A 13,208-nucleotide genomic window follows, 5' to 3' on the forward strand; every position below is an offset into this window, starting at 1 on the left:
TAGTCAAGATGGATGGAATTTGCGCATAATTCAACTCTAATTGCAATTATCACACCTGTTAGGTTTGTATTCAAATTAGTTAGATGATGTACCACAGTGTTAGTTTTTTTACAGAGACATTTGCATCCCTCCTATTTCTTTGCAATATGTACAACTCCCAATATTATTATATATCCTCTATAATGTTAATCTTGTACAGTAATCTTCAAATAAATTAAATACCCTGCTTAGTTCGCAACAATACCGTGTAACAAGTACCCATACATAACACACTCTATAAAATAAACGAAACAAGACAGAAGTAATCATATAACCTTATGTAACGTCTTTTTGCTATCGCAGTTTACCTCTATAAAATAATGTAAGTAACTGAAACTCCTGGTCAACGAAACATTCAAATTAAAATACTAATCGACGGATGAATTTGCGATGCTTTTGTGGTGACTGGAATTAATTGTTTTTGCATCAATCACTTTTTCGTCTACCAAGTACGATGTGAACTCTCTGAGTTATCTATATAGTTACAAATTGAATGGACGATTCATTATAAACATAAATACTAAAGCTTATATATTCGACGATGTGCGAAATACTGATCGTTTTACCGAATGATTATTAAGAACGATTTACAGCTCGTTCAGCAGCTGCTATCATCTTAGAAAACTCAGAACTCTCATCGCTAAGTAAATTTGAAGGTGTGTCAAATTCAAGTACTTTCCCGTCATTCATAATGAGCACCCTGTTAAGTGAAAGAACAGTTTGTAGTCGATGGGCTATCGTCAGTATTGTACATTCGGAAAATTCTTGCTGAATTGTACTCTGTACAGCTAACTCCGTTTCTGGATCCACAGCTGCAGTCGCTTCATCCAGAACAAGTATCTGAAATCATTCAGATTGTATAAAATCTGTCTAATCACGTACAAACATCTCATTGCTTGTCACGCCGTTAATCCAAAGCTTTTCCAAACCTAGGTGCACTATGGGACTGTGAAATAACTTCCAAGTACGACTTGAAAAACGAACCTTCGTATTTCTAAGCAATGCTCTTGTCAAGCAAAGCAGTTGCCTCTCACCAACGCTCAAGTTATCCCCTCCGAATCCAACAGATGCATCAAGGTGACCGCTTATTGATTGAACTCTGTTCTTTAGTTTCGTTTTTTCTAACGCTGTCCATATTTCTGCATCTGTATGGACTTTAAATGGATCTAGATTTGACCTGGAAATATAATTCCAGTCAGTATCAAAGCGACTTGTCTTCGAATCATGTTTAACATTGCCCGTTAAAGGTATACGTGCCGGGACAATCTTTTGAAACTTGAAAATCAACTGCGCATGCGCGAGTCTTATCGGCTGTTCGTGCAGGCTGGCCATCCCGAGTTTCCAGCTCTCAAACTATTTCTGGCGGCGATGTAGTAGATACGAATTTTTGAGATTAGAATCTTAAATAATTGAGGTAGTGGCTCGGAAAGCTTTGGGAAGCATTTGTTACTGGGTCGAAAAGTTGATTCTTCAAAGAACGGTCGGAATTTAATACTTACGCTCTTTGAAAATTCAAACGTACACATTTTGCGTACGTTGGCCAGCCTGCAACGCAGACAAGAATATCGTTGCGGGAAGAATTCGCCAATCAATGAGACTGAATTATTTAGCGCACGCGCAGTTGATTTTCAAGTTTCAAGAGATTGTCTCGGTATATTACAAACCGTATGGTGCCACTGAACAGTGTTGGGTCTTGAGGAATGATCGAAAGCTTTGTTCTCAAACGGTCAAGGCTTATTTTGGCTATATCTATGTCATCTATTTCTATCTTTCCTTTAGCCAGTTCGACCAACCTGAATAGAGCAACAGTAAGGGAACTCTTTCCCGATCCTGTTCTGCCGACGATACCTGATGTACAAGAGTTTAGTATTCTTTAAACTCAATTCAGTTGGAAGTGTAAGAAAAAATGTCTTAAGTAGTTTTAAAGTTATACCGATCTTTTCTCCTGAGTTCACAGTGAATGAAACGTTCTTCAAAATAAGAGGAGCACCCTCTCCATAACTCATGCTGATATTTTGGAACTTTATTACTGCTGCTGATGGCCAATTGGCGGGTGGTTGTACGGTAGGTTGATTGGAACTGCCTTCGATCTCGAGTGTCTACAAGGTACAAAGTTTAAAGTATATTACTGGGTGATAATATCTGAACTTTTGCTAGCGAAACTATTGGTGAAGGTTCATTGAGAATTAGGTGCTGCGATAAATTCCGTACCCTGACATAATGATCTATTCTCTCCACGCTAATAAACCTAACTTCCGTTTCTGATACTAATCTTATGGTATACTGGAAGACACCTGCGATGTGCGCTGAGTACGAAAGAGCCAGTCCAGCTAGAGGCGCCGGAACTGTGCTTTTTAACGCGATAACGAAACCGGCAGTGATACCAGTTATCAATACTGACAAGGAGTCCATTCGCACCGCCAACCATCTCATGGCTACGCAGCACATGAACAGGCACTTGCTGTTTTCATCAAATATTTTCGAAAATCTGTAAACACAAAGAATCAAATATGAAATGCGTAAATCTAATCCAGAGTACAGATAATTATCTCTCGTCTCTACGAGTGCAAGAAATGCACACTGTGATTTCAAACATTCGTTTTCGAGGATACTATTTGATCATATCCTTACTTTGCTCTAAAATCACGCTCTTTTTCAAAGGCGTGTATTGTGCTGAGTCCTTGAACCGTGGCAGTAACGTAGCTAAAGACCGGTGCACGAGATTTGTTTTCCATGCGTCTCAGGTCTCGGCCGGCAACTCTAAGCAACATGTACATTCAGTTGGTAGGCGATAGTTTTTCCGTGACATTCGTAGGATCTCACTCACGATATTCTTACCTGAATATTTTGCTGAGGAAATAGTAGATGGCGCTAAGTATAAACAAAGGTACTACAAACCACGGAAATACCACGCAGATGACCACCATGGCAAAAAACAGTATTAAGGTATATTGCAAGATACTGGTAAGACTCAACGGCAGCTTGCTGTCCACTGCAATAAAGCAAAAAGAGATATTTCAAAAATCAATAGAATCTTCCATCGATGTCAATACACTTTCAGGTATGAGTGTTACTATTAGATCGACGATGAATATAAAAGCTCAGCGTACCTTCGTCCATGTCTCTGCTGAACAAGTGTTGTATCCTTCCGCTGGGAGTAGTGTCGAAAAATCTCATCGGACTTGTGATTATTTTTTTAAACAAATTGTCGTGCAAGTTTGTGGAAGCCGTTATCGTTGCCTTTGTGAAAGCTAAACTTCGCAGCAAACTTGACAACACTATCACTCCAACCATACCAGCATAGACGATTCGATAATACTCAAAATTAGGATTATCGTGTATGCTTGTAGAAATAATCGTCCGGTTATTTGTCACGATGGATGTGTTCTACGAAACAAACCTCCGACGTGAATTCTTTTCGTATCAAGGTACGCATTTAGCCATTGAAATACAGCATTTGGTATGTTTGTCGGAACGAAAAGTACTTTAAGAACTGCAAGTACTCAATGAGAAAATAAGGAAAGAGTTGCTAGGATGTTACAATTGTGATACTTACACCTGAGCCAGCCCTTAACCATGTTGCGAGCCACCAGGAACTGAACGCATTGCTTCCGACGCTCACAAAAAACGTTACAATTACAATAAAGCAAAAGAAGTAACCACCCGCTGCTGTGATGAATGAGTGATACGTATGTGCTTCTATAGTTCCTTGTTGAAGATTCTCGGCTACAGTTAATCCCGTACCTGTAACGGGACATGGATGCGATGATGACAATGGATGCAGAAAAGGTATATCGTAGCATTACAATTTATTGCTTTTTTTGAACTTGGATCCAAGTGTACTTTCGATATTATAGAGCATGAGTAACTGGAGTTGATGCTGTTATGAATATGTACTAAAACCAGAAGCAGATAATTAAATTTTTGTGCTTCTTTTCTTCATTTGATAGCAAGGCATCACTGCAATACTCACCAGGAGTTCCAACTTTTTCGATATTATCAGCACTAACGTGGGAGTTGTCCTTTGCAATACTAATTGTATTGCCCTGATGAGGTGAGGTGTTATTCACCGATTGCGGAAGCTCTTCAATTTTTTCACTGAAACAAACGTTTCCTTTCTATTACGCGTGAAACTAGCCCGATTTATGTGATGCCAAGTAACGTAGAAATCTTACTTTACAATATCCGTTTCTTCAGTGTTACTTTCAGCTGAAATAGCTGCAACCATTAACGCATATTCGTTTCCCAGTTTCATCAACTCGTCATGAGTACCATGTTCAATGATTTTACCGTCACGCATCATGTAAATGTCGTCACAACGATTCAAATACTGAAGTAAGTCCAAGGTTCAGTTAAATAATAACACACACTGGCAAGCACCATGAATAATACGAACTCAAGCTTACGTGAATTTGATGAGTTACAAAGAGTACAGTTTTTCCACGCAAGGCTCCTAGTATGTAGTTATCAAAAATGAAAGATCCGACGCGTGCATCAACGGCGCTCAATGGATCATCGAGAAAGTAAATATCTCTGAAAGAAACACATTTCACGAGGGAACGTTGAGCCACTAATTATTTTTTCTGCACTGAGCAAGAGCTCAGAACAGTAAGTCGACCTTACCGATTGGCATACAGCGCTCTAGCCAGTGCAACTCTTTGCTTTTGGCCACCCGATAGATTCACTCCGTTTTCTCCAATTTCTTCCTGATCACCTCCTGACATCATGTTGATATCTTGGGTCAAGTTGGATGCATAAATCGCTTTATAATACCGGGCATTGTCAAACTGGAGACCAAACAATATGTTATCTCTCAATGAAGCGTTAGTTATCCAAGCTTGTTGGCTGACGTAGGCGCAGGAACCATCTCTCATCACCTGACCTTCATTTATTCGAAGTTGGCCCAAGGCTGCAAGCAGCAGACTGGACTTTCCGCTACCTACATGTCCACAGATTCCAATTAATTTGCCCTTCGGTGCCTCGAAAGTTATGTCAAAAAGAATTTCAGTATATTCAGTACTCGTCGTAGGCTTATTGAGTTTTTCCTTTTCACTGTGGTCCCCTAAATTTGAAGTATTGTTCTTCCTGTATCGCAAAATACTTTGTATTAGAATAAAATTGAGTCGTTAATATGCCACTGCTACCAAGCTTATTTTTGACCCGCTTGAATTAGAGGGTAAAAAATCGACTTTGCCCATATGTACAATACACTGTAAAAAATTGGTGGTGTAAAGTATAAAGGTATGCGTGGTCAAATTTAACACCGAGGAAATCCAAAAACTTACACTTTGCATGTGTTAAAGGAAAAAACGGTGTTTGTTTACAATTATTAACACAGTTGTGAGTATAGACTGAATTCGTTGGTAAAGACTACAAATTGACATCCGTCTGTGATGAATTGTTGGTTCTGGTGTAAATTGTTGTACGATCTATTCTATTACAGTGGATAGGATTAATTAGTTTTGACTGGCATAATTCAGTGTTACAGGCTTATTTCGAGCTTGTGTTGATCCACTGCTTTAACGCTAAATGCGAGTTATAACAAGTACCACAGGTAACCAGCAGCCGTCCACTGACGCTAATTTTTCTGAAAAAAAAAAAAATGAGACTCAAGGATATAATAACCTCGACGAAACTTTTTAATTTAATCATTCAAGATTCCTACCGATTGTCTGCGGTCACCTGTGGAACACTACAAGACCACTGCTTGGGTTCCGCGATTGCAAATTGATAAACACGCTGCAACAGCGATGTATTGCACAATTAAAAATTAAATAAAAAAATTCTTTATAGCCACACAGACGTAAATTTTTTAATTTCAAGTACAACCAGTAATTTCGGTGTTCTTACGTCACCTGTGTGACCTCTTGCACATAGTCAAACTAATTGGTGAAACTAGATATGCAGCTTTTTTAACATCGCGCGTTTTGACACTGTTTATTAATTCTATAAACGGAGTAGACTTCTTGGGACTAGGCACGGTGTTAAAATGGTGGCAAATTTAACACCATTTTTTTACAGTGTATCTTCAATAATCTCGTTGTGTCATTCACCTTATTTTCTCAGCAGTTTCAGAATTTTCTTTCGTCCGGTTATCAAATGTGTTGCAAGCAAATGTTCCATGATTAATTGCAACAGCTTGGGATTTGAAAATCGGTTTTAAAATGGTGCAACCACTATCTTCCAAGAGTAATACACTCTGTAAAATAAATTCATAGAATTGTAGAATGAACATGAATTTTTCACAAAAATTCAAAGCTGACAAATGTTAACAGTTCACAGCATGCCTAGGTGTAAATTCAATATATACAATACAAAACCGTCGGAAGATATTTCAAATTGTTGATAAAAATCTTGCAAAAAAAATCGATTATTCAAAATTGGTGAAGTGTCTTAATAATATATTTTCCAACACGTGCTTGGAAAGTTCGATTTTTGAAATCTGGGTAGCGTGCCTCGTTTCCGAACAATGCGGTAAAACAATGTTGGTGCATGCGCAAAACTGAAATGCTATATTTTACTCACTAGGGCTTTCTCTGGCGCATGCGCACCACCGAATAACTCAATTTTACGCACTGCCATTAAACGTAAGCTACCTAATCCTAATTAATTAAGGTCTTATTGATGCCTTCGGTGTTTTTCAAATCAAGCTTTCTTTCGCAAGTGTTGGAAATTTTTTTTGACACTTGCGAGTTGAGCAGTTGCCGAACTGCCTGTTCGCTTATAACTCAAGAACTACTGAACCGATTTACATTCTTTTTTCCGTGGATAGCTACAACTTCTGGCTAGGTTTTAGGCAATATTGTGTTACAACTAGATCAATAATTTTGGAGACAACGATATTTGTAAGCCAAGTTGGAATGGGATCACATCTACCATCGTACAGGCTGACTATAAACTCTTAAAGATAGAGGAGAGTAATGTTGAACAGTTTTCAACTTCTCGATGAACTCTACAAAAAAGTCCGCAAGAGTACATAGCCATGATTGTCTGATAGTTTTCTCACAAAAAGCGTTTGAAAATATCCGCAGGCGAAGCCGCAAACAGTTAAGCCACTAATCAAGTATAAGGGGCCTTTTAAATATTACGTCACAGTCTTGGCCATTTCGTAATTTCATATTCACAAAAAGTATTCCCGAGTACCAACCTTCATTCTGTCGAACGAAATTTTAGCTGAGACCATAGCTTCAATGCCATATTGGAAAAGGGTAAGTGAAAAAGCAAACCGGGAGTCTAGAAGAGATACGTAGGAGAATACCTGAAACGGAAAAACAAGAAATGATCATCCACGAAGTGCAGATGCTTTGGATTCGAATATCTATTCTAGAAATTACGTTGTTTGTCAATTTCATTAAATTCAATCACTAGTCTAAAACTGAATTCAAAAACTAGTCCTTGGGTTTCAGATTTGTTACACGCAAATTCACCAACTCTCTGTAATATATACGTATATGTAAGCGGTAATTTACCTGTGACGCTGTCAAATTACTTCCTGTAGAAATGTGAGCAAGTACGGTCATGACTGTAGAAATAACCGGTATGGTAGGTGCCACAGAAACACTTAAGCTTTGACAGTAAGAAGTCTTAAGGAGAACGTGTCGTTCCTTTTTTCTAATGTCTGTAAAAATTTCAGTTTCTACCTTCGTGATATATCACCAAATACATAAATATACGCAGTCGTTTTGACTAATGCATATTTGATCAAAATTGCTGTTCTGCTCTGTTCCAACTTCGATTGAATAATACATACCCAGAAGGTCTTGGCTAAAACTTTGCTCCCACGCGTACATTTTTATTAATTTAATGTAATCCAGGATCTCATTCACGAGTCTGACTCTCATGTCCGAAATCTTTACTACTTCAGATTGGAAATACCCGTACAGACGAGATATCATAAACTGCAATAGAAAAAAAAAACACATTGACAGACAATGTGCGCAATGTGACTCATGTGTAGAATTCTTAACGTTGTCAAACAGTAAAAAAACCGACCTGAGCTGGATAGAAGAAGACGAATGCCGTCATTCCGATAAGTGCCATGGGGCCGAGGAGCCAAAAGATGTAAAATGCTGCATACACTGTTGTTATTGGTCCTGCGATAATCAGTGACCCATAGATAACCATATCGAATATTCTCTGGTCATCATTGGAAAACATGTTGATGACCTTTAATTTAAGATAGAATAAAATACAAGTTTTAATTAACCATGGTTGATTACAATGTCTGTATATCTTTGCTTTCGTGGTAAACAAACTGAAGTTTACCTCTCCGATACTTTTGTTTCCCAAATTATTAACCCGAGAAATTTTTCTGTACAGCAAATTGAAACAGGCTGATCTCAACCGCAAAGCTGTTCTGTAATTCAGGGCCCATGCCCAACTAAACAACAATGCTCGCAACAGTTCGGAGACGGTAAGAAGTAAGGCCCACTTGACACCCTCAATGTAGGGCATATCTTCAGATTCTACGTATTCAAGTAGCTTTCGCGCTAACACGGTCTGGAAAATAAAATTGGCGGTGATTTGAGAATTTCACAACTTTTGGTCAATGCGCTGTTTCGACAACTGGCATCTAAAGTGATTGTGCAACTCACTGGGTTGACGAAACCGAGAATGAGACAGGCTGTGTATACGACGCACGAGGCAAAAAATCTTGTACGAAAGAACTTCCAGGCCACTCTGCTAAACGAAGCTTTCGCTGGTCCTTTTCTAACTAATTCGTCTTTCCACAGGCGTTCTAATCTAATTGAAAAATTGCATCGATGGAGTTACGGAAAATTTCATCTGCTCATTCTGATGTAGATTGAATGATATCGCCAAAGTCAAGACGAGGTAGAAAATTGTATGTATCTTATTAAGGGAGGAGATACCTTTATCATTTTCTATTCCATGAAACGATAGATGAACATATTAAAAATATGATAATAAATTCGCAGAACGAAATTTCAAGTATTTTCGATGTTATTGTGGACGAGTGTCAAAAGTATTCCAGCCAAGAGCCGGAAGTACCGATAATTCTTTATCAGTTACCGCTTTCGAGAGCCGAGGATCGCAGTAAATTCTTCTGCGTGTTGAAACTTTAGACGCGTTTTTCTCAAAAACCGCATTCTTAGAACTTGTGTGACGTATAGCTTAAAAACTAATCAAAGTATTTTGATGAAATTTGGTACAAATCTTTACGACTCTGTTATCACGAATTCACCGTGATCCGAAGAGTTATATCTCCGCCGTTTTGTATGATTTCAAAAACAAAATAGAAAAAAAATATCCTTTGTAACAGCCTGTTGTAATAGTCTGTCCCTTAAAACGAAATAATAAAAAATCATGAAAATCGGTGATTTTTGCCTTGCCTGAAGGAATCTCCCTCCGCAAAGTCATTCGACATTACAATCTTATTACCATCTAATCTCTTCGAATTAGCTTAAGCAAGTCAGAATCCTCAGCATATATTTATATTCAAATAGATCGTATCAAAAAAGAACCTTACAACACCAAGATTGAATTAAAAAGAAACTGCCTGAAAAAAGGTTAGTGGTTCAAGAATATAATTTAACTTTGAAGTTACTCTGTAATATTAAGGTTACCGTTTAAGAAAATCATCGATTTTATACTGACGCTTTCGGCATAGCGCGATCGATGGTTTCCTCGCAATCAACAGCTGGACTAAAATTGATATAAAAAAATTTACTATCACCTGTCAGCGTTGTAATTGCAGTCGTCATAAGGTGATACAGCCGGTAATTCTTCCATTGTTAGTCCAGTTCGAAATGCTTTATACATATACGTCGACACCCATGAAAAAGTGATAAAAGAAAAAAGTCCAGCGCTGTCTATGGGCATCGTGCCTATCACCCTAGAATTCATAAACATAAAATTGTTGCAGCCTAATTGAATAAAAAAACCATAGAAGTGTCTCGTTGCTTTAAGTTACCAATATAGGAACTTTAATATAGACAAGAACTTCAACCTCATGCATTGTTAAAGTAATTTAAATAAAATGAAACACTTACTTTCCCTTTTTGCGAACTGGGATGAGATTTCTCAAGGAATTATTGTATCGGTCGATCGCTTTCCTTCGCGAATAAATCGGCACGCTCATATTGCTATCCTGATCGAATGATCGAGGATCCTCCTCGTTTCCATCCATGTTCTTTGATCTGTTGAAGAGAATGTGAAGTGGAGATAAAATTTGTCTTAGTAAAAAGACTAGTAAATCATTAGTTACAATATCAACGATGTGCTTGAGATTTCCGAAAAGAAAGTTGCAAAAATGGAAAAAAAAAACATGATCACTATCAGACTAGCCGACCAACCTTTTATGTATTATAAATATTCCAAGACTCGGATTAAGTAGATTCCCAAATCGAACAAGAATTATCCAAAAGTCAACGTAACGTAGCAGAAACTGATGCCCAGTTCGACATATCGAAGATTGTTCAACAAATATTGTACGACGCTTTGGAATGAATGGAGAAGGATTAAGAAAGTAATTTTTTTCCCCTCACAATTAGTAACGCCTACATCATGAGGAAAATCTCAGCAAACTGAGATTTCCTCGAAAGATAAATAAATACAAAGAAATGCCGGTGACATGTCGCGTACTTTCTTATTTCCTTGTGTGTTTACCGTGGTACGTATCACGTTTCGTCTACGCGTGCGTAAAAGCGTGGCTTCGTGCGTACGCAACATGTCTTGATAAAGAGCATTTGGGTCAATACAAGAATATACCGGTTAAATGTATTAGGCCCGATAGACAAGGGTCAGCACAGTATTTTTGACAGTACTTTATGAAGGGGATGCTATACTCATGTTGAACCTGAATCAATACATTTGACAAGCAGCATTCGACATATTACATATAAATTTTTGAACGGTTGAAGGAAATTATCCATCAATCAAAACCGGTTGTCATTATCCGGTGCTGTTATTCCTGTAATTATTGTGCATCAACGATTATATGTTGCTATTCGCTATAATGTATGATCATAGAGCACTACGTATGTTTTGTACAAAAGCTACTATAACAGTCGCTGAGTGTAGTTTACTACTTGTAAAAAGCAGATGAAATCATTCTTGGTTCTTACATATTTGTTGAGAACTTGTTTGAGGAATCGTTCGATTAATTACAAGCTGCGTCTTTGTGGTGGAGTTGCATTGTAATATACTCACGTCAGCGATAACCTGTCGATGTAAGATCGGCAATAGACTGATAGATAAATGAAGAAAGGTGCGAGATTACAGAGAGCGACGAAAGCAATCGATCGATAAGAAATGATAAAAATCAACTTCAACTGGAGCGCTTTAGGGAGGCGTGAGAACGCAATCCAGTTGGCGAACAGTGTACACGTATGTATGCAAGTGCAGTTTAATCTCTTATAGGTGTATAGTTTTACAAAACAAGTTCATTTCTATCTCGAATAAGAACTGATAAAGCCCTGGTATGTTTCATAATACGCGTTTAATCGGGATGATCAGTTCTTGTTTAGTGAAACTCTTGAAAAATATGTTGAGAGTCGAACGATAGTGATGAAAAATCTTTTGATAAATATTTTACAATTCAAAAACGTATTTAATTATAATTTATGCGTAGTTAATACACAGCTTGGAGAATCTCGCTGGCCCAAATGTCAAGCAATGTTACGTGTAAAAATACAGAAATTAGTAACCGCACTATGTTGATTGCAAGAATTGTTATTTACCAAGTGGAGGAAAGTTATTCATGCGTGTGGTTGGGACAATTCCTCGATATTTTATTAAATTTAAATAATGAACTCATCGTTTGCAATTGACTTTCAATACAATTTGCATATCTGTTGTTCTGCTATAATAATTTTTATCATCGTTTTATTTGTTAACGAGATACAAGTTTCACACTTATCTCACCGTAGTTGCATTTAATTCTAGTCGCTTCTAATGCTAAACTTAAATTAAAACTTCTTTTTTATGCCGTACGCATATCTGCAAGTTCCTGTCAATGGATTTCAGGTAATACAGCACGATCGCGATGCATTAGAATAGCTTATTGCAGAGACGGTTTTCAATTGTAAACATTGTTTTTTTACCGAGTAGGCATCTCCAAGTTGCCGGCGGAACATTCCAGACAACACAGCACAGTAAAAAATAAAAATTAATCAACCGTACGAAGTTTATCGAATAATTATTCGACAATATCAAGATATTTTATTTGATTGTAATAATTGCTCTTACTCTTCGTCGAACCCATTTTCTACGGTGTCCCGATTTCCGTTCCCAACATTTCCACTGTCCTCCAGATCCGCAGCTCGTTCGAGTTTCCGCATAATTTTAACGTCCATTCGTTTTCCAGCCGAGAATTATTTTCCTGTACAATATATCACAGAACGCGTAGTTGGCAGTATTTCGAAATTATCTCGCACGCATTGCATATACCTTAAAAGAAATTTGAATCGGCACGTGTCACTTGGTCGACTGATAGGACAAACAGGTCGTCTACGGTTTATAAATATCAAGCGGCGATTAGACGCGACGTTTCAACGATCGTTATCTGAGTTGGTTGGCGAAATCATTTGACGTAATATTTCGCCGAATTATAAAACCTAACTCAAATATGAATCAGTTACATGTATCTCACAGACGTACCAATGTCGGCTTGGACGAGCCACTTCACCGAAGGCTCACTTTCGTCTGTCGGCGTTGCGTCGTAACGACGTAGTGTTGGATCCCTACCACCGGAGGCAGTACTGTTTACTTATTTTAGGCCCCATAGACCATTGGGCAACACTTCCGATACTCGCAAAGGTGGATGGCGTGGGATGGTTCTTAAGCATTACGAATCGGAGGAGGGTCGATGCAAGCTGTCCACGCGATTATAGAAGCTCCAGCTTTCTGACCCATCGACGCATTATCGCACGTGCCGAAGGCTCATGCAGTATTCGCTCGATACCATTGAACATTGGTCAGGTTTTTACGTACTTGGGGAAAGGTCGACGGTTGGTGCTTCACGCGTGATTACGATTCAATACGATAAGTCCGCTTCTGTGTTCACAAAGATACCAGTTATCCAAGGCTTTTGTCATCCAATATCGTAGTATATAATTAGGAGTAACTTTTTGACGTGTTTTAACACTTTCAGTCACGCGGTTCGGTGTTTTTTTTATTCATGGGTATGGAAAGTTCAGGATCTTGCATGG

At 38.2% G+C, this 13,208-nt stretch overlaps 1 protein-coding gene and 1 long non-coding RNA gene across 6 annotated transcripts; both read right to left on the reverse strand.

Annotated features, from left to right (window-relative positions):
* Window positions 1-138: 138 nt before the first annotated feature.
* LOC124176481 (ATP-binding cassette sub-family C member 5-like) lies at window positions 139-12,843 on the reverse strand. Of its 5 annotated transcripts, XM_046557843.1 has the most exons (24): window positions 12,658-12,838; window positions 12,247-12,379; window positions 10,050-10,196; window positions 9,734-9,892; window positions 8,634-8,781; window positions 8,305-8,538; window positions 8,032-8,205; window positions 7,790-7,937; window positions 7,509-7,657; window positions 7,187-7,297; window positions 6,093-6,238; window positions 4,663-5,124; window positions 4,446-4,572; window positions 4,215-4,369; window positions 4,013-4,137; window positions 3,596-3,783; window positions 3,150-3,426; window positions 2,878-3,031; window positions 2,671-2,799; window positions 2,251-2,527; window positions 1,973-2,138; window positions 1,704-1,887; window positions 1,024-1,216; window positions 139-879 (listed from the first exon to the last, which is right to left on the reverse strand). In XM_046557843.1, the coding sequence occupies exons 2-24, from the start codon at window positions 12,351-12,353 to the stop codon at window positions 616-618; spliced, it is 4,224 nt and encodes a 1,407-aa protein (XP_046413799.1). In that variant the 5' UTR covers window positions 12,354-12,379; window positions 12,658-12,838; the 3' UTR covers window positions 139-615. The 5 variants fall into 5 exon arrangements, 4 of the variants coding, with proteins under 4 accessions (XP_046413799.1, XP_046413800.1, XP_046413801.1 ...); XM_046557844.1 differs by lacking the exon at window positions 12,658-12,838 and having other exon boundaries at window positions 12,247-12,411; XM_046557845.1 differs by lacking the exons at window positions 12,247-12,379; window positions 12,658-12,838 and adding an exon at window positions 10,353-10,616.
* Window positions 5,705-6,086, reverse strand: LOC124176492. Its single transcript, XR_006869394.1, has 2 exons — window positions 5,895-6,086; window positions 5,705-5,778 (listed from the first exon to the last, which is right to left on the reverse strand). It is a non-coding gene; the product is annotated as an uncharacterized LOC124176492 (long non-coding RNA).
* Window positions 12,844-13,208: the final 365 nt, after the last annotated feature.

This window comes from Neodiprion fabricii, chromosome 2 (assembly GCF_021155785.1).
Source record: "Neodiprion fabricii isolate iyNeoFabr1 chromosome 2, iyNeoFabr1.1, whole genome shotgun sequence".
Lineage (NCBI taxonomy): Eukaryota > Metazoa > Arthropoda > Insecta > Hymenoptera > Diprionidae > Neodiprion > Neodiprion fabricii.

Excerpts from the sequence above, each read along its gene's own strand:
- LOC124176481 (XM_046557843.1), bottom strand. The coding sequence starts at position 12,353 with ATGGACGTTAAAATTATGCGGAAACTCGAACGAGCTGCGGATCTGGAG. Across the intron at positions 7,658-7,789 it reads TTTTAGCCAAGACCTTCTGG|ACATTAGAAAAAAGGAACGA; the intron begins GTATGTATTATT and ends AAATTTTTACAG. Across the intron at positions 3,427-3,595 it reads GGTTAAGGGCTGGCTCAGGT|AACACATCCATCGTGACAAA; the intron begins GTAAGTATCACA and ends TTTGTTTCGTAG.